A 23,065-nucleotide genomic window follows, 5' to 3' on the forward strand; every position below is an offset into this window, starting at 1 on the left:
CAGTCATTCCATTTAAATGGAAATGGATTTTTGTCATGTCTAAGTTATTTCTAAACGGACCTAGAATGCATTTGAAAGCAATAATGCTACTACATGAGATATATAAAGAGGGTCCATAGTGTACACGATTTTAAAGTATACTGGGGCTCATTCTTGCCCAAGCATGAGTTCTGAAATCCACTGGCCTACCCTATTTGCCATGTCTTACAAGCAGTCCTCTTACTTAGCTGGTTAAAGTTAATCTCAGAACCACTCTGCAGACTCACTAGCAACAAGACTTTAATGACACATGTCTATTGTGCCACTGTATCCAACCATGTACTTATTGAACTTAGACAGTGACAAGAATGGGTCAGCCAGGACTCCTTATAGGAGGATGCTTGGGAGTTGTATTGGTTTCCTATGAACACCAGCTAAATCTTACACCAAAGAAAGGAACAAAATCATTCTAAAACAGTCTAATCCACCCCAGTAGTTCCTTGCACTCAGGTCAGTGACACTCATTGGTCAATGATATAAAAGGCAATCAATAGATCTAAATAATCAGACTTTGCATTGCAAGTGATCACCAGGATTCTGCTGCAGAAACCTGATTCAGAGAATTGCGTTAAATCTAATCTGGGAACGGGAACATGCTATGTGCTTTACATGGTAAAACCAACCAACACAGTTCAAAGTTCATAAACTGAATACTAAATTCAGTTCTCTGAAATTGAAAGACCAATAAATATTCAGTGATAATGATGCATAAATAATTTCAAATAACTAATAAACATGACTACATTGTAAGCAGCTCATGAATAATTTGTGAATGGAAAAAGAAGCAAAACACATCAAGTAAATTATTTACTGAACATTATTCTCACAATTCTATTGCATAGGTATCTGCAATTTTGTAACAGGTTGGATTTTATTAAACACTGATGTTTGATTCTGTCAGATGGCTTTCAGGGTTTCTAATAAGCTTTTTAAGAGCTGTAGTACGAATGGATAGACAGAAAACCTTTCCCAGACCTGCAGCCTTTCATTTTGGACTTCAGAATGTGTGCTTTTGGTCTAACAATAGTCAAAGAAGGCAGTTCTATGCTCATGAAGTGTACAGCTGTGGCTTGTTAGCAATGGCCTTTGCAGTGTGGAAGATTCCCATGATCCAAGCTAGACATGCAAAACCTACCTGGCCCACATTTTGTAAAGTTTGGACAAAGAAACAGCCAGATAAATAAAGAAACTAGATGTTGTAAGAAAAAACCTAAAGCAAGTAGTGAAACCACTTGGTACCTGAATCAGGTATTGAGCCACTTAATATTCCAGCATGTTTTATATTACAGTACAGTGAACTTCAACTAGATACCATATCAAACAGGTGGAAGGCAGTATGAGTTCAAGATCCATTGAACATTGAATTTTTCCAGTGTATCACAATTACAGACACGTGCGCTAAATAAACTGGCAACTATCCACACAGATAATTCAATAGCTATCAGAGTTTCCAGGCAAGTACCTCTGTCTTTGCGAGTAGCTGAACCCCATTTAGCCTCCTATTCAAAGAAATAGCATTGGAAAATGGAAAAGAAATGGTTGATAAGTCAATAGAACTAAAAGATTTTACTTAATAGAATAAAATTCAGCAATTGGTACTTTTGTAACCAGATAAAACCCCAGAAAATGTACTGTGGGGGCCAATCCTGCCCTGGCAGAGAGATGGAATAGATGACCCGCTAGGGCTTTTCCATCTTAACTTTGTTTCCACAATTCAGTTTGTTACATTTTGAAGTACATATCTGATCAGGACAGGAACCAGATTGTGAAGCAGTGTCACAATTTGGTTCCTGCTGCTTCTTTGCTCCAGAATGAGAGTAATTTGTATCACCCCTTTTGCCAGCCCAAATTATTTCACTCTCTGCACTGGAGGTGTTTTGGGACCAGCACAGTTGGGATTTTGCCCATTCCCCACCCATCTACACAGGAAGAGAAGTAGCAGCCCAGAGGTGCTGCTTTCCCCTAGTGCAAACTCTGGTAATGCAGGTAACCCACAAAGGAGAGAGACTGGACTCTTTGCACTTTCTTACTCTCCTATGCAGGCAAGCAGTTGGACTCACAACTGACTGCAAAGTGACCACCAGGTCTATCATGTTTGTTCAGTTATTTTTCTTAATATATTATTATGTATGTATTTTCATAGACATTTCTTCTGCAACAGAACAGAACACCAAAGAGAGGTTTGAAACCATTATCATTGGTCTTAGGTTCAAGTAAAGTTAAAGTGTTGAAGATACAGCACAAGCATGATGATGTAACAGAAAGCTGGCAAACCATATTAAAAACCTTCAGTGTGAAGCAGGCATTGCAACAATAGCTGGTGAAAGTAAGTGTGTCACTTGAAGTGGTTATAAGAGATTGTAGGAAGGCAAGAGAAATATCCCACTGTCACAGGGGTGGGGGCTTAAGACAAAGCTGGTGGATCAACAACAGAACACATCACCCCACAAATCACCACATGCAGAAGGGGAGCACAAAGGCTGTTGAGGATACTCAAACCTAGAAGATGGAGTGGCAGCTACAGAGAAGCTCCCCAGTTTCTTTATGACTGGGGTAGGAAGGATTCCATCCCACCACCACTTCCTACACATTGTCCATGCAGAATCACAGCATCCAACCCAGCTACTCAGGCTGGGCACAGAGAAAAGATTTGGGTCAATCTGCAAGCAAAAAGTAAGTGTACACATAACACTGTAAGTGCTGACTTCTAGAGGATCATGGCCCAGTCAAACTTGAAATTCAATGCAGATGCAGAAGCAGAGGCAGAGGCAAATTTGATGACCTCCTGTAGTGATTCGGTGGTCGTCCCTACCCATCAGGCTCGAAAGGAGGCCACTCTGTCTTACTACATCACGTGTCGTAAGGGGTCAATTAGCAAGCTAGGTCTCTGGCCAGGGCAGAGCAACACACAGTCTATTGCCCAGCCTCCTGGCTGAGGCAGGAAGCAATCTACAGTCTATTGACCTGGCCTTCTGGGCAGGGTAGAGCAATTAGCAGTCATTAGCCCAAAGCCTCCCCGCTTGGGCAGACAAAAATTGGCAGTCTAAGGGCTCTGGCGCTTTGGGTGGTGCAGAGCAATGAGCAGACAACAAACAGTCTGTAGCTCTGGCCCTCTGGGCAGGTCGAGCAATGAGCAGTCTTTCGTCCAAAGTCTCCTGGCTTTGGCAGAAAGCGATTAACTGTCTAAGAGCTCTGACCCTCGGGTGGGGCAGAGCAACAAGCAGCCTTTAGGCCAAAGCCCCCACTCCACCAGGTCCCAGCCCAGGGCCCTAACAGTGGCAGGCGGTCCTGCCACTGGGTCAGTGGAGAAATCACCAAAACACACTGACTCATTTTCTGGCCACACAATTGGACTAATGTCTGGTTCCCCTGGGTCACTTCCTACTCCAGTCTGGTTGTAGGACTCCATCATTAGTGGATCCTCTCTCTCCTCAGGGCACTCAGTGGACAGCAGTCCCAGCTGCTCCTCTGGGTATTCAGCGGATGGCAGTCACAGCCACTCTGCTCTACAGTTGGCCTCCTCTGGGGCCAGGGCACTGCATGGCTCGCTTTCTGCTCTGGCATTCTGCAACGAGACAGAGACATCTGCCTCCTTCCCTGGTTCCCACCCAACTCAGTTAGAGGGCCTCCCTCTTATACTTCTTGCCCCCACCCCTCTGCTTCCAGTGTGGGGGGTGGGGCTGCCTTGATTCCACCCATCAGGGAGAACAGGGCAGTACCTTCCAGTCAGGCTTGAAGAGAGGCCACCCTGCCTCACTACAACTTCATAAAGCCACTGAGGTTGAAATACAAACTGAAACCCATATAAGAGATTGCATTCAAGACATACCTGTGGCTAAGCAAATTAATTCAAGAGTATGTAGGTTGAATCGTACATCAAAATGTAAACAAACATTTTGTTGTTTGTAGAGAATTCTATGGTACTGTTTGATTACCATTGTTCCACCAAGTTTCTGTGATGCTCATTGCATCAATATCCTAATTTAATACCACGGATTCAAGTTCACTCATCTTAGTATTTAGACTTCTTACATTTGTATACAAGCATTTATAATTTTGTCAATATTTAGTTGTCTGCGTCGTGTAACTTGTAATTGATTCTTTTTCTTTTGACTAGCTGATGAAGAAGAAACTGGCTCATGAAGAAGCTCATTAACCAAACATGAACAGATGCTAAAAAGATCATTATAAAATTGCAGTACATTATTTATATCATCATAATGCCTATGAGCTCCCAGTCATGGACATGGACCCTATTGTGCCAGGCACTGAATAAACAGAAATAACTACAACCCATCTAAAAAGCCAGTAATATCTGAAATAGTGCCTGAAAACCAGTGAAGAAAAGAAAGTTTGTATTGACATTTTAACGGACAGAACTACTTGCAAAGTTCGTTATAACTATTATTCAACAACCACACATCATGTGCTACAATAATGCACATGGAATTCATATTTGCTAGGCATACAATCCAGACAATGTTTATTGCAGACATTATTCAGCAAATGAACTTATGTTAATACTTTAGGTATAGACAAGTCACCACTAGTCCACTGTTTCCTCATACAAAAAGCAAGGCAGAAGTGGGAGTACTGAATGTTAAGAGGTTGCTAGAAAAAGCAATTGACAGGAACTCACATCCATTATTTGTTTTATGGGGTCATGCAGCACTATTAAAAGTATAGATTTGTAACAGACTCATATGGAACACCAATTGTATTCAAGGACTTTTCTGTATTACTAAAAAGCAACAGCAGTGATATTTTACCTAAAAAAAGGCAGTTAAAAAACACAACTGTTGAAATATTTTTTTATCTACCAACTATTTGGATTACTTATGGACACATCAGTACACACATATTTGCACACACAAAAACATTTCTCTTCTCAAACAAATTAGATACCTGTGTTTGAAAAGGCTGATTTTCCACACACAGTTCAGTATTTGTGCATGTTATGTCAAAGCCCGACTGGCTTCTTCATGCCCTCCTGTTTATAAAAGGACTTCTCTCATCCAATCAAGAAAATGAAACAATACCATATGGTTCATGTGACTAACCAATATGGCTAGAATCCTGAATATCAAGTATTGAATGATCATAGTTAATTGTTTGTGACCTATCCAGAGTTTACAAATAATAGCAAAAACTTTACTGAGTTACTTCAAATAACAAAAAAATTGAGGAAATAATGATCTGGTCTCAACCAGCAGAAAAAAGTGGCTCAATTCATCGAATAATGATTTGCGGTATATTATTTGTTCAGCTGCAAATATGTAACCTAACATATGTATCACCTACCTTCTTAGAATCCAACCTGCAGCTGGATCCTAGCACCCATGGGCCCCAGTAACTTCAATGGAATTTTGCATGGGTTCTAGGCCCACCTATACAGAGCTCATTGCAGGGACCACGAGCAATTTGAAAACAATATGTAACAATAATTAAACATAATCTTCCTTGGAAGGATGGAGCTATGTAATGTGCTGCAAAAAACTACTGTGGAAAGACATGAATGGGCTTTTCCTTCTAGTGCAGTACCGGCAAGAGAGTAAATGATAGTTACAGTAGATGCATTGAAAGCAGCAGTCTCATTAGAGTCTCTGCTTTTTAAATTATATTGACTTGGCCTTTCCTGGTTCTCTCTTCCTACTTTTAAATTTCTATTTTTATTAAAATAAGTTAAATGCATTTCATGACTGTGTTATCTAACTTCTTTTAAAAATAGGTTCAAAATGGACTCAGTTTTTTAGGAATCTGATTTTAAACCAATAAAGATGCTGTGCAGTGGATAAATAGTGTTTCAATAGCATGGTCATGGGGACGACATTAAAATTTAATATTATTTATGATGACCTACGGACAATATTCACTGAATTAATAAAAGTGTAATTGATCATTTAATGTCCTTTAATTCTCTGCTGGAGTGCACATGTGAGCAGGAGATAATACACACTCATGTAGGCCTATGGCTTATATATGTGTGTGAATACACACAATTTAGGTAAACTGGAGTATATATGAATGATTGAATTTTGGACATATTTTCATATACAAAAACATGCATCTGTACAAGTAAATTAGCTACTTGTGCATGTAAAGACTGATTTTCTAGCCACAGTTTCAGTATTTCAAAGACTAACAGCAAAAAAAAAATTAAAAATTTATGTACATCAGAAGCAGGAAGCTTGCCAAACAATCAGCAGGGTAGCAAAAGGAGCACTCAAGGAAGATAAGGCTGTTGTGGAGAAGCTAAATAAATTCTTTGCATGGGTCTTCACTGCAGAGGATGTGAAGGAGATTCCCACACCTGAGCCATTCTTTTAAGGTGACAAATCTGAGAAATTGTCCCACACTGAGGTGTCAGTAGAGGAGGTTTTGGAACAAATTGATAAATTTAACAGTAATAAGTCACCAGGACCAGATGGTATGCACCCATGAGTTCCAAAGGAACTCAAATATGATATTGCAGAATCACTAACTGTGGTATGTACCTAGCACTTAAATCAGCTTCTGTACCAGATGACTGGAGCCTATCTAATATGACACCAATTTTACAAAAAAAAAAAAACTCTAGAGGCATTCCTGGCATTTACAGATTGATACACCTAACTTCAGTACCAAGCAAACTGGTTGAAACTATAGTAAAGTACAAAACTATCAGATACATAGATGAATGTGATTTGTTGCGGGAAGAGACAACACAGCTTTTGTAAAGGGGAATCATGCCTTACCAATCTATTAGAATTCTTTGAGGGGGTCAACAAACATGTGGATAAGGGTGATACAGTGGCTACAGTATACTTTGACTTTCAGAAAGCCTTTAATAAGGTCCCTCATCAAAGGCACTTAAACCAGGGAAGCAGTCATGGGTTAAGAGGGAAGGTTCTCTCATGGATCAGTAATTGGTTAAAAGAAAGGAAACAAATGGTAGGAATAAATAGTCAGTTTTCAGAATGGAAAGATGTAAATAGTGGATCCCTAGGGAACTATACTGGGACCAGTGCTCTTCAACATATTCATAAATGATCTGGAAAAAGGCGGTAAACAGTGAGGTGGCAAAATTTGCAGATAACAAAACTACTCAAGATAGTTAAGTCCAAAGCTCACTGTGAAGAGTCACAACAGGATTTCACTAAACTGGGTGACTGGGCAAGAAAATGGCAGATGAAATTCAATGCTGATAAATGCCAAGTAATGCACACTGAAAAACATAATCCCAATGGTACATGCAAAATGATAGGATCTAAATTAGCGGTTACCACTCAAAGATCTTGGAGTCATCATGGATAGTTCTCTGAAAACATCTGCTCACTGTGCAGGAGCAGTCAAAACAGCTAACAGAATGTTAGGAACCATTAGGACAGGGATAGATAATGAGACAGTAAAATATCATAATGCCACTATATAAGTTCACTCCTTGAATACTACATGTCGTTCTGGTTGCCCCATCTTAAAAAAGATACATTAGAATTGGAAAAGGTATAGAGAAGAGCAACAAAAATTATTAAGGGTATGGAACAGCTTCCATGTGAGGAGAGATTAAAAAGACTGGGACTGTTCAGCTTGGAAAAGAGATGACTAAGGGTGGATATGATAGAGATCTATAAAATAATGAATGGTGTAGAGAAAATGAATAAGAAGGTGTTATTTACTCTTTCACGTAACATAAGAACCAGGGTTCACCCAAATTAAATTAATAGGCAGCAGGTTTAAAACAAACAAAAGGAAGTACATCCTCACACAACGTACAGCCAACTTATGTAACTTGTTGCCAGGGGATGTTGTGAAGGCCAAAAGTATAAGTGGGTTCAAGAAAGAATTAGAGAAGTTCATGGAGAATAGATCCATCAATAGCTATTACCCAAGATGGTCAGGGATGCATCCCATGCTCTGGATGTCCCTCGCCTCTGACTGCCAGAAGTTGGAAGTAGACAACAGGGGATGGATCACTCAATGATTGCCTGTTCTGTTCATTCCCTCTGAGGCAACTGGCATTGGCCACTGTTGGAAAACAGGATACTGGGCTAGATGGACCATTGATCTGACCCAGTTTGGCTGTTCTTATTTGTGATTCAGAAATTTGCTAATGAAAATGGCTGTCACAAAAACTGCATGCACATTTTCAGAGACTGGCTGAACATTTGGCCCTGAACTTGCAACACCTACCAGCTTTTACGTACAACAAACTGTAGCCATAACGGCAAGCCTCTGTGTTAATATTGAACAAATATCGAACATTGTTCTGCAGAAGCTTTGCTATCCCCACCAATGGATTCTATAGAAGAAATTTTACCTGACAATAATTCTCTGTTTCAATGAATTGTTTCTTTCATAAAATTGCCTCAGCCAACTATCAGCAGGTGTTTTCACATGAACTGCCTTCTCTCTCACTAGACACTTAACAAAAATTCTTAGAGTCAGAATCCTTCATCATACAAACAACAAAGCCGGTGATATTGTCACTTGAAACTCAGATAAGGTTAAGCTGTGCTGATCACTTTCCTGATTCGCTTTCCAAAAAGTACTTAAACAAAATTTCACATCATTCTGAAACCACTTGTTGCCTGATGACTGTTTATGTCACCAGCTCTAAGGCGCTAAATGACTGGTGTCTTTGTGATTCAAAGGGCTGGAATCTCTTCAGGTATTTTCTTTCTTCATTTTTTAATCTGCTTGACTGTGATGGGACTAATCAGTTTAAAAAAAATGTAAACAGTCATTTAAAAAAAAAAAAGACTGAAAAATCTCAGGCCACTAGAAATAAGAGCATCTACAACATAAATCTTTTAGATTCCAGTACAGATTTATTTCTTATAACTTAAGAGAAGCTCATACTGGATGTTCCCTAGGTGACTGTAAAGCAGTTTATCTGCCTAGTGGTGGCCACATATTTAAGCAAATTAATGGATGCTTCACACCCCTACTCCTGTGGTGTCTGGATTAACTTCAGTGGAGTTACTCTTGATTTACACCACATACACCCTGATTTTCCACGAGCTTGCATCTTCAGAACTCTCCATTCACTTATACCTGCAGTCGAGTTTACACCCACTTTGGACTCACGGAGACAGATCCTCTGATCTGGACTCATCACAAGACTTGGTGGGAGTGATCGTGATCTTGGGTCTGGTTTTGGGTCCCAACATATAATAGAGTGGCCTGATGGCTGCTCACTGCCCCAAAAGGCTGTCCTGGCACCTAGAAATCACCAGAGCACAGAGATACATTAAGCATGATCCATGGGGTCTGGAGTCAAGAAGAGGGTGATTTTAGAACTGCTCCCTTGGCTGTATGCAGTCTGAGCATTACTCCAGAAAGCCAGACACATCAACATTATGGTCACATTACAAAGCAGAAGCAGCACAAAGCCACCGAAGCAAGCCAGGCCCAAGTTCTTGCTTATTTTGCACAGAGGTAAATAACTGCTGCAAGGGAATGGAGAATAAGGCCCATAATGTACATCTTCCATATTATCGTAACAGAAACTTGAAGCAAGATCTTCTTTGTCTATTGGCAGCAGCTTTAGAAAGCATCTCCCTCTTGCCACAACAGCGTAAACTGGCCTAATCTTGCCTTAGCCTCTGTAACCCACTGATGAGCGTGTGTTATGAGTTCCCCTCTCTGTGTCAATACACAGAGGATGAGAGTTGTTTCACCACCACCATCACCCACCTATAAATCTTTAGCTTAAACTGTAGCAGCTTCTGTCCTGGTGTGTCAGCCAAGAGGAAGCCCATCGCACCTCCATTTGCTTACCTGGACTGCTGACAGTGTTTCTTCAAGAGATCATATTTTGCTAGTCATTACCCTAGCGACAACAGTAATATATCCCTCTTTCTCAAGTTTGGTTGATTCTACAAACCCTGAGAGAGAAGGGCACCTGTTAAAGCAGATGTATGTAATCTTTAATGTTTATGTTCCCATTTTTTGTCACACTCCCTTTTTAATTGCACTAAAAATGAGAATTGAGCTTTCTTCCAGCCTATGATACTGGAGTCAGCAGCATCTCAGGACTTACAAAAATAATCATCAATGCAGCTCCTTCAGGGGTGAAACACAGTGCACATCAGTTTAGAATAGAAAGTGAAGGAGCATACCATAACCAAATGGAATTACAAAGAAAAATAGAGGGCAGAGAATTCAATTCTGATCTCACTCAGTGGAATCAGGGGTAACTCCATTGGACTGAAAATTCTTCAGGGAAAACAATTTTGTCTTTGGACAGTGCCAGCACATAGTAGGAACTATCAGAATACAAATAGCAAATAATAATAAAGTCTGTGCAGTTTATATAAACTTCAGAGGCATCAGTAGAGTTGCTCTGATTTAAGCTAGTTAAGTGAGATCAAAAATCAGACTCAGAATGTAATTACCCAAGTTGGAATTTGGCCATGACACAAAGTTTAACCTGTTCTACTCTTAGAACAGGTGGCCAACAGCTCATTTTTTAAATCTCATCTCAGACATGGCAACTGTCATAGCACTGTAACCCTGATACAATATTAGAGCATTAGTTCAGAACAGTTGCTAAGTACTGGACAAATTCTGCCCTTGGCTGTACATATATAGCTCCCTATTGAAGTAAGCGGAAAGGCAACCATCTAAAAAAATCAAGTTGCAGACTCAGAAATGTGGTTATTGAGGACTGTGTTGGAATTACAAGCTATCATTTGAAGAGAGTGTGGTGGGGGTAAGAGGTTCAAGATCCCTTTTACAGGCTAATGGGCTCTGTACAAAGTGTGTGATTGGAGTCAGTCTGAAAACAGCCAGTTTAAAGTGAGGTGAGTTGTGCCTCTCTGCCTTAGGGAGCAGCATTTTTTCTCTCTTTGTTTTGAGATTCGTGTGTGTTATTATCATATATTCTAAGAAATAATAAGAAATTCTAAGGTGCTACATTGCACCCTTCCAGCAAGAGTATTTATGGTTTTTTCTAATATCTTTTGCGTGTGTGCTGTGATCACTTCCCCCAGCATCTAGGTATTCCTTAGAAGACCAGTACAGACCTGACCCAACTTTGCTTACATTACAAGGTCTAACAAGACCACAACACAAGGTAAAATGCTACAGCTGATTAGATCTCTCAGGGTTGCATTAGATATGACGATGGTAATAAAAACCTTATCCAGTGTACTATATTTCATCAGCACAAGTAACGTTATAATGATATATATAGACACAGGATTGTTTTCACAAAAGTAGACCAGACATGCAACTTTTGTGTGTGACTTCAGGCTGGTATTTCCCCATTTGCCTAAGACAGCAGAACTACTAGAGTTAAACATACTTTATGCATATGCGCACACACACACTGATTTAAAAAGAGTTCACCACCATCAATACTCTTGACAGGTGCACCCAAATCTTTATGCAGCTTTCCAAATACCACAGATAAAATTCTTTACAAGTTACGAGAAGCTCACCAAATGAACAGCCCCTACCCAATGCACTAAGAACAGCAATAGTGTTCTGTGACTGCTCTGTTATGTTTCCTATGTGTTTAAGGCAGACTCAAAGAGACAGAAGAGCCAACCACTACCAGAAGCCTCCAGGACAATCAGATACCAACATTTGTTTCTCCCCCCTCATCGAGGGCCTGAGCTACAGTCCACTGAAGTCAAGGGGAGGCTTTTGATTAACTTTAATGGATCCTGGATCAAGATCCCAAGGTCCAGCTCTTTCTCTATCTGGATGCAGAAGTACAAAGCTTTCTCCACAATCCTCAAAAAAAATCTCTTTAAATGCTTTTAAACATAAAAAAATTAATGAAAATCATTGCTATGGTCTTATTTTTACAGTGTTACACTGTAGTTGGTTTTGGATATTTTTCCCCCCATATTGAACACATTTTTCTGACTCCAGTAACAGAAAATATAAGATATAATTAGAAAGCATGAAGCCTTACTGGTCCACAAGGAGCATTTTGCAGAGACACTGTAAACTTGCCAGATCTGAGGCTTTTTGCCAGAATATATTGGCAGGTAGCTTGGAAAGTGTATTTGCGCCCATCAAATGTCATGAAGTTAATGTCTCCTGAGACAGCGCATTCAGCTGATAAAAAAAAAAAAAGGATAAAGTATTTTATTACACAGCAAAAATGTTTATTGTAAATACTCTACAACTTTTCTTATTGCTGAAAGATTCTAATGTACTCCGGTATGGATCTAACAACTTTAATGGCTGATTTTAAAAGTTATTAATGTGCTGTATTCAAGTGTTAGTGACAGGGAATGCACTAACCAAGCCCCAGTAAAGCAGTTAGAATATGAACACTTGATCTTGGAAATTCTTCTGCAAACTAACACTCTGAATATTGATAATCACTGCTGTACAGGTTTGTCAGGCAATTAACTGTCAGGCTTTAGATCCCACAGAGGTGAGCATTGTAGAAACCCTAAGAGAGGTGGATAATTGGATGTGTAAAATGTAGATTCTTAGTTATTTTTATTTCTTTATATATCATTATGCAGAAAAAACTGTTAAAGGACCATTAAGGTTGCAAAGTCAAGCATTCAAAAGTTAAATGCCAGAATTAAGGTTATCTGTTAATAACTCAGCCAGATTTGAGGTTTTCTTCTTTCATGGAACAATAAAAGTTAAATTCCTGACACCAGAGTAATCCCTCACAGCCAAAATTTCAAGCCTTTGCTCCAAAGCAGGCAGTGCGAGAGAGCGACAATGAATGTTATAGTATAAGAATGTTTTTAATGTAGTCAAAACAATGTATTTTTCCCTACTCTTTTTCTTAGGAAAATCATCATCTGAGGAAGGCATCCGGCATGAAACTTTTCAGCCTCAATAGTTTAAATTATAATGGGAAGTGTTGGTCAACATAAACTAAAGATGGTGCCACCAGCTCTGCCTGTGACAAAACTAAACTAACATACAGTGAAGGGCATTATCTAGCTAAATGGAAATATGCAGATGGCTGTTATGAGATCATTATAATAACTATTATAATGTGTTTATGTAGTTATATAAAGAGATATTTTAACAAGATTTCCTATTTTACAATGTGTGTATGTTTCAGGGTAAAATCTGGCCATAAGTAACAATTGGCTATTCTAAAATAACAATGCTTTGGCATCTATGATACCTGACCTCAGGTCTTTTACACCTACCTGGACAGGTAAGATTTGTGCAAGTCCACTTTCCTTCAATACAAGTACTGAAATAAAAATCAAAAGTTGCATATTAAAAAAGTTCTACCTCCTGGTTTTCTGCTCCCTGGAGACATCACCAGAGGAGTAAGTGGGGTAGAGGGTGGAAGGTGGCCATACCGAGATATTGTGGGCAATGATTGGAGTTAATTATAAGTGGGGAGGTTGCTGAAAGAAGTCCCGTCCGATACTTTGCATAAAATCTAGGATTAGTCTTGCTTTTCTCTAATTAGCGATCATTGTAAAAACTAATAATGAATGAACCCTCAAACAGTCCAGGAGCTTTAGTTTGGATCAAATCACTTGAAAATGTGTGTGTTTATCCAAACTTTATCTGAACTTGTTGGATGTGCTTAGGATAACCAGATAGCAAACGTGAAAAATCAGGACAGAGGGTGAGCGGTCATAGTCTCCTATATAAGACAAAGCCCTGAATCTCGGGACTGTCCCTATAAAATTGGGACATCTGGTCACCCTAGATGTGCTTGATACAGAAGTTCAAGTCAATTTTTGTTTTATCTGAACTTGATCGCCTCTCCTTAGTAAAAAACAACATGGAACAACTCTGTTAATAAAAGGATTGTAGTGCAGAGGGTTGAGTTTTTAAGAAGAAAGTGTGGAAGTCTCACTTTCTAAGATTTTTGTTCAGACTCACACACAAGGTATTTCTCTGAAACATCAGAAATCCTTAAACATTTACACTGTTAGACCTTTCTGAATATAATGAGTCTGATGAAGAAATGGAAAGTATCAAATACTAGTTTCTTCTGTAACATGCCTTCCACTCTTCATAAAATAGGAAGCCTTGTGTCTGAAATGCTATTGCTATCATGGTGCATTCTGTATCCAACATTACTAATCTCTCCCTCATCAATTTTTTTTCAGTACAGAAGCAGTAGCTGGTACAACTGTGGTGTGCCCACATCAGAATAGCATTTTTATTATCACAGTTCAGAACAGTCCCCTTTTCAACTCATGAAGAAGCAGGGATGCAAAAAGTCACTTTGCAAGGCCTCTGGCATGCAAGAACATGACCAAACACATTTATGTACTACTGAAGTAGAATTTCTAAATATTTTATTAAATACATTTTTAAGGACAGCAATCTGTAATAACACGAAAGGGGGAACTGATATTAAGGCAAAGCCTGAAGGTGTCTATTTTCTGTAACAAAGGTTTATTTAAAAAAAAATAAAAAGCTGTTCAATTTTTCATTTTATTGAAATGAAACCTGTATCCATCCTGATCAGCAGAACAACTTGACCTTGTGAAAGAAAGAACATCTTCCCTTTGGCCCTAAAGGTAAAATATGCAGTCTACTTAATGCTCCTCTGTGGAAAGGCCTATTCAGGGTGTACTGTAACTCCAAGAGTGGTGTGGGTCATATCTTAAACCTCTACATCTCTACAAGAATGAAGGAAGAGATCAGAGCTTCCAGGACAGCAGATACAAGCTTCTCTAATCAGCCTTATGAAAAACAAGTAAACATTTCTGGAAGGATTACATGGCTCCTGCTCAGCCTAGCACTCTGTCGGAGGGTCTTACTTAACAAGAAACAGCACTGTACTCACAATATTTAGTGCTGGTTACTTTTTAAAAATACAATATCATATTTTTGTGCTCTGCACCACAGAAAGATCTATTTTATTGGTGTCCAATCTGTGGCTCTTGAAGCTCTAAATTGTGGCTCTCAAGTTTCCCGGTGTTAAAATACATTTTTGATAATAAATTGAAAGTACATCCCCCGAGCCAGGCCTTGCAAAGTTTTAAATAAAACATTTGAATCAGCTTTGTCACTACAGGGAGAAGCTAGGGAACACTGCGTCCCCAGCTGTCTTCCACGGCTTCTTCTGCACACCAGAAGCAGCTCCATTTTGAGCCAGAACTTCATGAGCAGCTCCTGACCCTTCCCTGCTGCAGCTGTTGAGCAGTCCCCCTGTTTGCTGCCTACTAGATTACAGGGAGAGGAGAATATCTCTGGCTGTGTCATGGCGGGGTAGTGGGCAGCCAGACCTAGTGATCAGTGCCAGAGTCCACAGACACCAGACAGGAGTCAGGCATCAGCTGGGTCAGGATACCAGGAGCTCAGAAGCAGGATACAAACTTGAGATCAGAACCACGAGTCAGTAATCAGAGTCAGGCCAGGATAGGACACCAAGCCGCAGGAGCAGGAAGCACAAAGTACACAGTGCAGAGCAGGGTGGATCCCAGTTGTTCAGACAGCTTCCTGTTCCTGCTACTGGCTTAAGTAGGGCCAACAGGCCAATCGGCTGCCCTGTGACTCCACCAGTAGGATCTCAGTGGAGGACTCTCAAACTGGAGCTGGACTTCATGGGTCCTGGGTAAGCAGTTGTCAGCAAACTATCAAGTGGAGAGTTGGAGCATGGCTATTCCTGTCCTGCAGACATGGGTTTGAGGCCCATGGGTCATGACAGGTTGCTCCATTGCTTGCTTACCTCCCAGGTTGTGGGAACCCAAAGAGGAGCTGACAGAAGCTTAGCTGGTTCTGCAAAGAATGGTTCCCCTCCCCTAGACAACCCCAGCTGGGAAGAGGATGAAAAACTGAGAACCAAAAATAGTTATGGCTCCAGTTATGGCTCCCAGTCCAGGTTAGAGTATCCTGGGGGCTGCTTTATCTTTTGCCAGTTGGCTATAGTCCCCAAGGGACTATATACTAAATGGGAATAGCCAGAGCTCAGCCTTCTCCAGCCATAATCCCTCCCTACCAAGAGCACACACTCGTTGCACCAGAGGCTGCAGGTAGAGAGACACGAAGGAATCAGCTATACTCACTGAGTGTCCAAGGAGGACTCCTCCATACCCGGAAATCCCCTGCAGGAGACATGGTTTCCACTCCATTTGTGCTTTCTGAGTACACAAAGGGAAGAGAACAGGGCAGAAAATCTGCCCCAAAGAACTGATAGCGGCCCTTTGCCATTTTTAAAGTAATATGTTTTGGTCTTGGCTGAAAAGAATGGGTGTTTCTGCTCTAAGTGATAAAGAAATTATTTTTGCATGCAATGACATTGTTGTAAAAAAGCATTTGGTGCATTAGTGACATAGACACTGATTTCAGGGGCGCTGAGCAACTGCAGCTTCCACTGACTTCATTTGGGAACATGGTACTCTGCAGCTCTGAAAAATCCAGCCTTTTGTAGCTGATTAATAAATCACCAAGTACAGGTCATGCAACTGTTAAAGGCAAAGGGCAGCTGTGAAATGAATTAATGATCTCAGTGAAGAATGGTGAGACCAGAATAAGTGGGTGTGAAACTTTAAGGATTCTTATATTATATATATTTCCCCATCTAAGATGAACATCCAACCATACATGTAGACTCTTTCCGATGTTATTGTAGCAGTTTCACTAACCTAATATTTTATCTACCATCCAAATTCAGATTCTGCCTGTCCCTAAGGAATTTTTAGATTCAAAGCAGCATTGGCAAGATGACTGAAATTAAATAAGGATACCTGAGATTATTTTAGAGTTTAAAACAAGTCTTCTGGCAATTTTCTTGCATTTCCACAGATTATCTGCACTTGGGTTTGAGCTAAATTTTCTGCCAGTAGAAACTGGCACAACTCCACTGAAGTGCATAGAGCTGTGCCAATTTACACAAACAGAGAATCAGACCCAATTATGTAAAAATGTGTCAGTTTATTTCATTTGTTAAGGTTTATCTACTTTACTTTTCTGATTTGCCTTTCATAAGTGGGAAGAAAAGTGCATTCACTGTCCCTCCATAATCAAACAAATTATGTTATATGCAAATTGATTGTATTTTTAGAAAGTTAGGGACTTTAAAAGACAGGGCTTTTTATCTCACGATCAAATGACTAAGTATGCAATACGAAAACGAAAGTTACTAACCAGTTATTGCACTCCTCATGAACCACAGAGCCCGGTTTATAGAAACTGCCATGATAATCACATGGGCATTCTGTAGGCTTGACACATAATTCATTTTCATAAATTAGACCTAGAAGGAATAATCCAATATGAAATAAATGTGAACAAACTTCATTAATGAAGCATTGACTACCTAACTAGTACTTCTCGTAATAAAACGAATGGCCCTACAGAGTAAATATTTTAGAATAGTTTGAAGTTTCTTTCATTTTGCAGAGCAAAATTATATCTAATTACATATTAGGTTTAATCCCTTAATTGTTGGAGATACAAGGAAGTAACTGGGAGCTTCTGGTTAAAGTTTAGTATCTTTGAATGGCAGACTGCTTTCTTTAAGTGCCTTGTGGATTGGGAGTCTAATGTAAAGCACCCTTTGTTTCACAGTCTTGGCCATTGGCCATACATTTTATTCATTGTTTGCTGTGTATTTTGTTCCTTTAATAACTATTTAAATTTTAACCATTCCAGTACCAGAACCCATAGCACAATAGTCCACTGGAAACTAAGCAAATAACAAAGATAATTACATTTATATACCAGCAGAGTATTACTGAGAGGCACCACTTTTAAGATTCATGGAACATCACTATCCCTTTCCAGAGAGAGTTACGTACCCAATAACTGGCAGTAGCAAATGGAAAACAGGAACAAATTTTGCCTTGAGGTATGTGCACATGGCTAAGTTAAGAAATGGACTCTATATAATCAGGGACACATCTAGGACCCCTATCATCAGGAGAATCTCAGCTTTCATTAAAAAAACAATAATAAATATGCCTGTTTCTAGCCTTCAGGGTTATAAGAGAGAGCTTGAAAATGTGACTTGAGTGTAACCAATGCTATGATGTCTGCCTGAGTCTGCAGACAGCCTCCAGCAGAGAGATGAGCAACAGCCACTAGAACCAGGGAGGAAGCTGTCTTGCTCCCAGACCAATACCAGAGCAAACCAGTGCCTCGTGCGCAGAAGGTGGAACTCTGTTGCTTCCGTGGTGGCTCTGAGGGTTTCATCCTGCTACTAGTTGCAAGAGTGGGAAAGGCTCCTATCACTGCTAGGGAGAAGGGTCCCCCTGGTCCTCCCCTGTTGAGGCAGCAGCCATGATGGGTCCCCCATGTGAGTGTGTGCTTAGATCCCCAGATTGCCTCCCCTGCCTTGTTCCCATTGGTTTCAGCAAGGTTCACTCACATATTTAAAGGCCAAATTTAGCCAGAGCATAAGTTTAGCCATAAGATAAAACAAGTTTGAAAAATAAGGCTGTGTTACCATCTGGACAGTAGCATCCATCAACACAGGGAAGTTCACTGTCAATACACTGTGTTTTTTGCTGACATGAAACTGGGCAACAGTTGATACATTCATTGTAGATGAAATGTTCTTCACAGGTAATAACTGAAAAATGAAACAAGCTGAGAAATGAAAAGGCATTATGCTACCACCTCAGTGGAAGATAAAACTTTTCACACTGTTTTCATATATTTTATTTTTTAAAAATTCAACCTATCAGATCTGATGCACTAAATTATGAAGGTTTATCCAAGTGTTACCTGAATACAACAGTTGCAAAATTTGCAATTCAGAAATCAAAGGAGTATTAATCAATATCTTAGACAGCCAGTTTACAATAGATAAGATGCACAATCTTCTGAAAAATACCTACAATGTTCCTAGATGGATGATTTTTTAAAAACATTTTAAGTTATTAAAGAACATACACTTCATAATTTATGATAGCCTTACATATATATTCATAATGAAAGTTCCCTAAGTACAAACTAAATATGCAAAAATTAGACATAGTGAAGTTCATCTAGCACTGAAGTGCAGCCACCTCTGTGTTGTCTGTGGAAGGCACATTGAACAATAATAGAAAGAAAGATGTGCAGAACTGTCTCATCAAAGTTCAGCTATTAGATAATATTCTAAAGTACATAAGTAACCTACATACCACATTGCTGAAAGTGTGTCCGCCATCCATGAAGGGGTTTTCCTGCTTGAGCACAGGCCCTGGCATACTCAGTTAATGCTCGACACCAAGTTGCATTATCAGCTCCTGACCTTATACAAATAAAAATTGGTATGACCTTATTTTCTCCCTATACTCATATAAATACGCATAAATATGCATATAAACGTCATCAATATTTTGCTAAGCCTTGCATTGTTTCAACAATATATATGTTCTGGTTTTTGTTATTATATTAATAAGTAATAACATTTTGAAATACTGTGTTTTTTACAACAACGAGACTCCTGTAGCACTTTAAAGACTAACAAATGTAATTTCTGCAGGCATAAGCTTTCGTGGGCTGCAACCCACTTCATCAGATGCAAGAAACAGAAATCAAATGGGGGTGTATATATATACATCCAAGGGTAAGGAACAACAATGGGGTGGGTAGGTGTTAGCAAAGTCCATTCAGTTAGAGTAGATGAGGCCTACATAACCTAAAGTTCCTAAATAAATAAAACATTCTACCCTACTTAGGAGATAACTTATCAATATATATGGTGCCTGATTCTAATTTTAATTATACTGGTATAAATCAAGAACAACTTCATTACTGTCAATGGACTTATAGCAATGTAAAAGTAATGAGAGTGACATCAGAATCAGGTTATTGATTTTTAACAAAGAGAAGAAATTCTCTCAGAAAAGTTATTAAGATCAAGGGAACAAGAGGAAAGCATTGTGAATGCCATCAATGTGCTCAGCACAGGACAGGATGCAAAAGACTGTCTTTGCCCCAGCAATCTTACATTTTAAATTATAGTCAGAACAGTTCACACAAACAGTACATCAGGTTGCCAGAATAATCTTCAAGGAGTGTAGGTTTTTTTTTTAAATCACTGATTGTCTCTCTTTGTTGGATTAACACATGTTTTGTGGATGAATATTTCTATTTGTTTGTTGGTGCAGCAATCCTGCACCACTAGACTACAACATACTGATTGTGGCATATAATATGCAGTAATGTACATACACACTCAAGGACAGGTAAATTAGGTAATTTAAAACTAATTGAAAGTTACTGGGCCTGAGTCTTTTCTCACTTAAACCAGAGAAACTGGGAATAACTCCACTGAAATCTGTGATGGTACATGGGTATAAAGCCAGGCCCATTTTATTTCATCACAAGAACTGTTAGATACAAAATGTTATGCAGAAAAAGACAAGCATGGAAGGGTCAGATATATGTTCTGAAGAGAAGAAGAAAAGGTATCTGCCAGCTTTTGAATTATCAGAAAATGCTTACTTACATGCAGAGGTCATTGGCGCAACTGGCCATGAAAGGTAGAGGACTCACATAATCATGACACTGTTCAAATGGGGGCCAAAGTAGTGTATTACACAGAGCATACGTCTTCTAAAAAGAAAGAAACTGCTGTTGTGAACGGAAAGTTCTTAAAAACAAACATAAGTAATATAGTGCATGGTGCAAAAGCAAAACATGTGGAGCGCTCATTAAGTAACCTCAAGGTAAGAAACAGTTTCTTCTCAGTAATTAAAAGCAGTTGCCTGTAGCATATTGCTCTCCATCAGGGCTGACGAGAGAGAGGAAGGGGAAAAATTGTACCAGGGCCTTCCAGTTTAGTAGCTTAGGGTCCCCCCAAAATACCCGTAACTGGGGGGAAATGGAAGGGGGACAGCAAACATGATGTACCCAGGCCCCAAATTCCTCTCAGTGGAACTGCTCTCCATCCTAAGCTTGTCACAACATTGACTCCTCAGTGATGTCTGTTATTGTCTGTACAATTATTAGATATGGACCAAGATGAGAACCTTAGACTCTGTGTTGGAGCTGAATCTGAATGCACTCAAAGTTGTAGTCAATATTCTGGTAGGGCCCATTCTTTTTGATTTATAATATCAGATAACTCTAATCTCAGTGCACCTACCACCACCTCAAAATACTTCTGCAAACTTTAAACATTTGCCTGTCATCAATAAAAGCTTCAAACACCTCCCTCCCTGAATTAAAAAGAGCAGCAAACCTTTCTCAGATATACCTTCTGGCTTCACAACATGCCCAAAGGTCAATAAACTGGTTCTGCCAGACTAGTGGGCAAGTTCCAGCATCCCCTCGCTGCAAACACACAGCATGTATGTCAATTGAAATATACAATAAAATGCATCACAATAAAAATGTGACCTTTCAAGACATCTGTCATAGGATCCAGGTACAACATATTTCATCTTGGGGTGCTTCTCTCAAAGCACCCCATTTAGAGGGGGAAAATATTGGAATTGGGGTGGGAAAAGGGGGTGATATCTAAACCCTTTTTGCTGCCACCTATGATTAACCTCCATTTCTGTTTTCTTAGGGGCTAATTCTTTCTGTCCTTTCTCAGGAAAAAAATAGGAGTTTTGCCTAAGGAAGGATTCCAGGATTGGCCCTTTGGTTTGCTACATTTCACTGGTACATCTTGAAAAAATATTGCTCAAGAATGGTGCCCGAGTTTATCTTCCTTGGTTACAGATATAACCGAGATATATGATATACAGATATTTGATCCCCAGTGGCAAGAGAAGTGCTTTAATCTCTAAGTAGCTGCTTTGGCACCAGATCCAGAGGAATCCACTGGCCTGCTTTCCAGACTGCAGGTTTTGTTATGATGAGACAGCAGAATGTGCCAGAAGATTAAGGACTATATTAGAAACTTAAAAAGAAGGCAGATGAAAAAAGCACAAGAAAGGACCACTCCATCAACCACCCCAAGTCCCTTTCTAACTATGTCTAGTCTCTGTCTTTGAGGCAGCGTCAGGAAAAAATATGTGCCCTGGAACTAGATGACACTAACCCAAAAGACACTAACATAATCACCACACCTGGTACTGAAGGTTATTGACTGAATCCTGCACTCTGAGTATTGAGTAAGGGAAAGGAGATGGTAGGAGAAGCAATTCTTCCCCAACCCAGCACTCGTCCCCACCTTCCATAGAAGTAAGAAGGCAGAATCTCTCCATAGCACTTGAGAGCTAGGAAAGGCAGACATTTAGACACAACAGCCTACACCACATCCCCCCTACCCTCCCCCTCCAAAAAAAAAAAAAAAAAAAAAAAACATATCTAGCCCCTCAGCCAGCTAGTACATAGGCTGCAATGAATAGTAAGTAGGAGTAGCAAATAGGGATGCAGTGTGCTCCTGCTTCACAGCCTCTCTTCACCCCTTCCTCACAGCCTGCAGGAAGGAGTCCTGCTCTGCACCACACCATCCCTGCAGCAAAGGGCACACTGAGCAGCATCTCCATTCTCCCTGGATGCACTGACCAAGACCCTATAAGAATTACACACTGTTAATTTCCCTCATTAATTTTGATTCAAACCTGTAAAGAGTCTTGGCTTTGGGTCAGGCAGGGTGGCTCATAGTTAAAAGAGGTATCCCAGTCAGGTGTGCCTTGTGGACTATTTTCCCTCCAGCTCTCTACAAACTCTGCAATGTCTTCAGTCAATTTTCCTAAGAAATATACACAAATATTAAAGCAGCAATTTGACTCAGAACAACAATAACCACATTGCGATAAGCTCTGCTATCCAAGAACCTCAGATCTTAACACTCATGTCACAGGGTGACCGTCTCTTTAAGAGTTTGGTCAGCCCCACTTGTGACTAACCAGTCACCTCCCATCTTAGGCTGCAAGTTTAGGTGATAGCCTGAAGGTCATTATAAAGACCAGCAATATCTCAGCTGGCTAGGCAGCAGGTGGGCACATGTGGGTAAGCCCTGGAGCTGTGGATATAGTCCAGCTATGTGATGACTGCCAGGCAAATGACTTTGAAAATGAGAGCTGCACGAAGCAGGAAGGCTTCTACAGAAGACCATGGATGAAGGGCAATAACCTAGTTATATTAAACTCCCAGAAAGGTGGCCTTGACAATAACAAGGAGTCCCTGGGTCAAGGCGAGGACTTGGAATGTCTGAGTGAGGTGAAGGAAAAGCCTCCGGGAACTATAG

At 39.9% G+C, this 23,065-nt stretch overlaps 1 protein-coding gene across 1 annotated transcript in view; it reads right to left on the reverse strand.

Annotated features, from left to right (window-relative positions):
- OTOG (otogelin) overlaps positions 1-23,065 on the reverse strand; it is a 167,274-nt gene that overhangs the window by 118,113 nt on the left and 26,096 nt on the right. The window contains exons 9-15 of the mRNA XM_067540669.1: positions 22,437-22,567; positions 20,369-20,475; positions 19,056-19,165; positions 18,374-18,499; positions 17,074-17,182; positions 13,161-13,207; positions 11,945-12,090 (exon numbers count right to left, since the gene is read on the reverse strand). Of these exons, the coding sequence (XP_067396770.1) occupies positions 11,945-12,090; positions 13,161-13,207; positions 17,074-17,182; positions 18,374-18,499; positions 19,056-19,165; positions 20,369-20,475; positions 22,437-22,567 (776 nt within the window). The remainder of the gene's footprint in view (positions 1-11,944; positions 12,091-13,160; positions 13,208-17,073; positions 17,183-18,373; positions 18,500-19,055; positions 19,166-20,368; positions 20,476-22,436; positions 22,568-23,065) is intronic.

The sequence above is a fragment of the Emydura macquarii genome, unplaced genomic scaffold, assembly GCF_026122565.2.
Source record: "Emydura macquarii macquarii isolate MOO-44397 ecotype Brisbane River unplaced genomic scaffold, CSIRO-AGI_Emac_v2 contig_587, whole genome shotgun sequence".
NCBI classification, from domain to species: domain Eukaryota; kingdom Metazoa; phylum Chordata; order Testudines; family Chelidae; genus Emydura; species Emydura macquarii.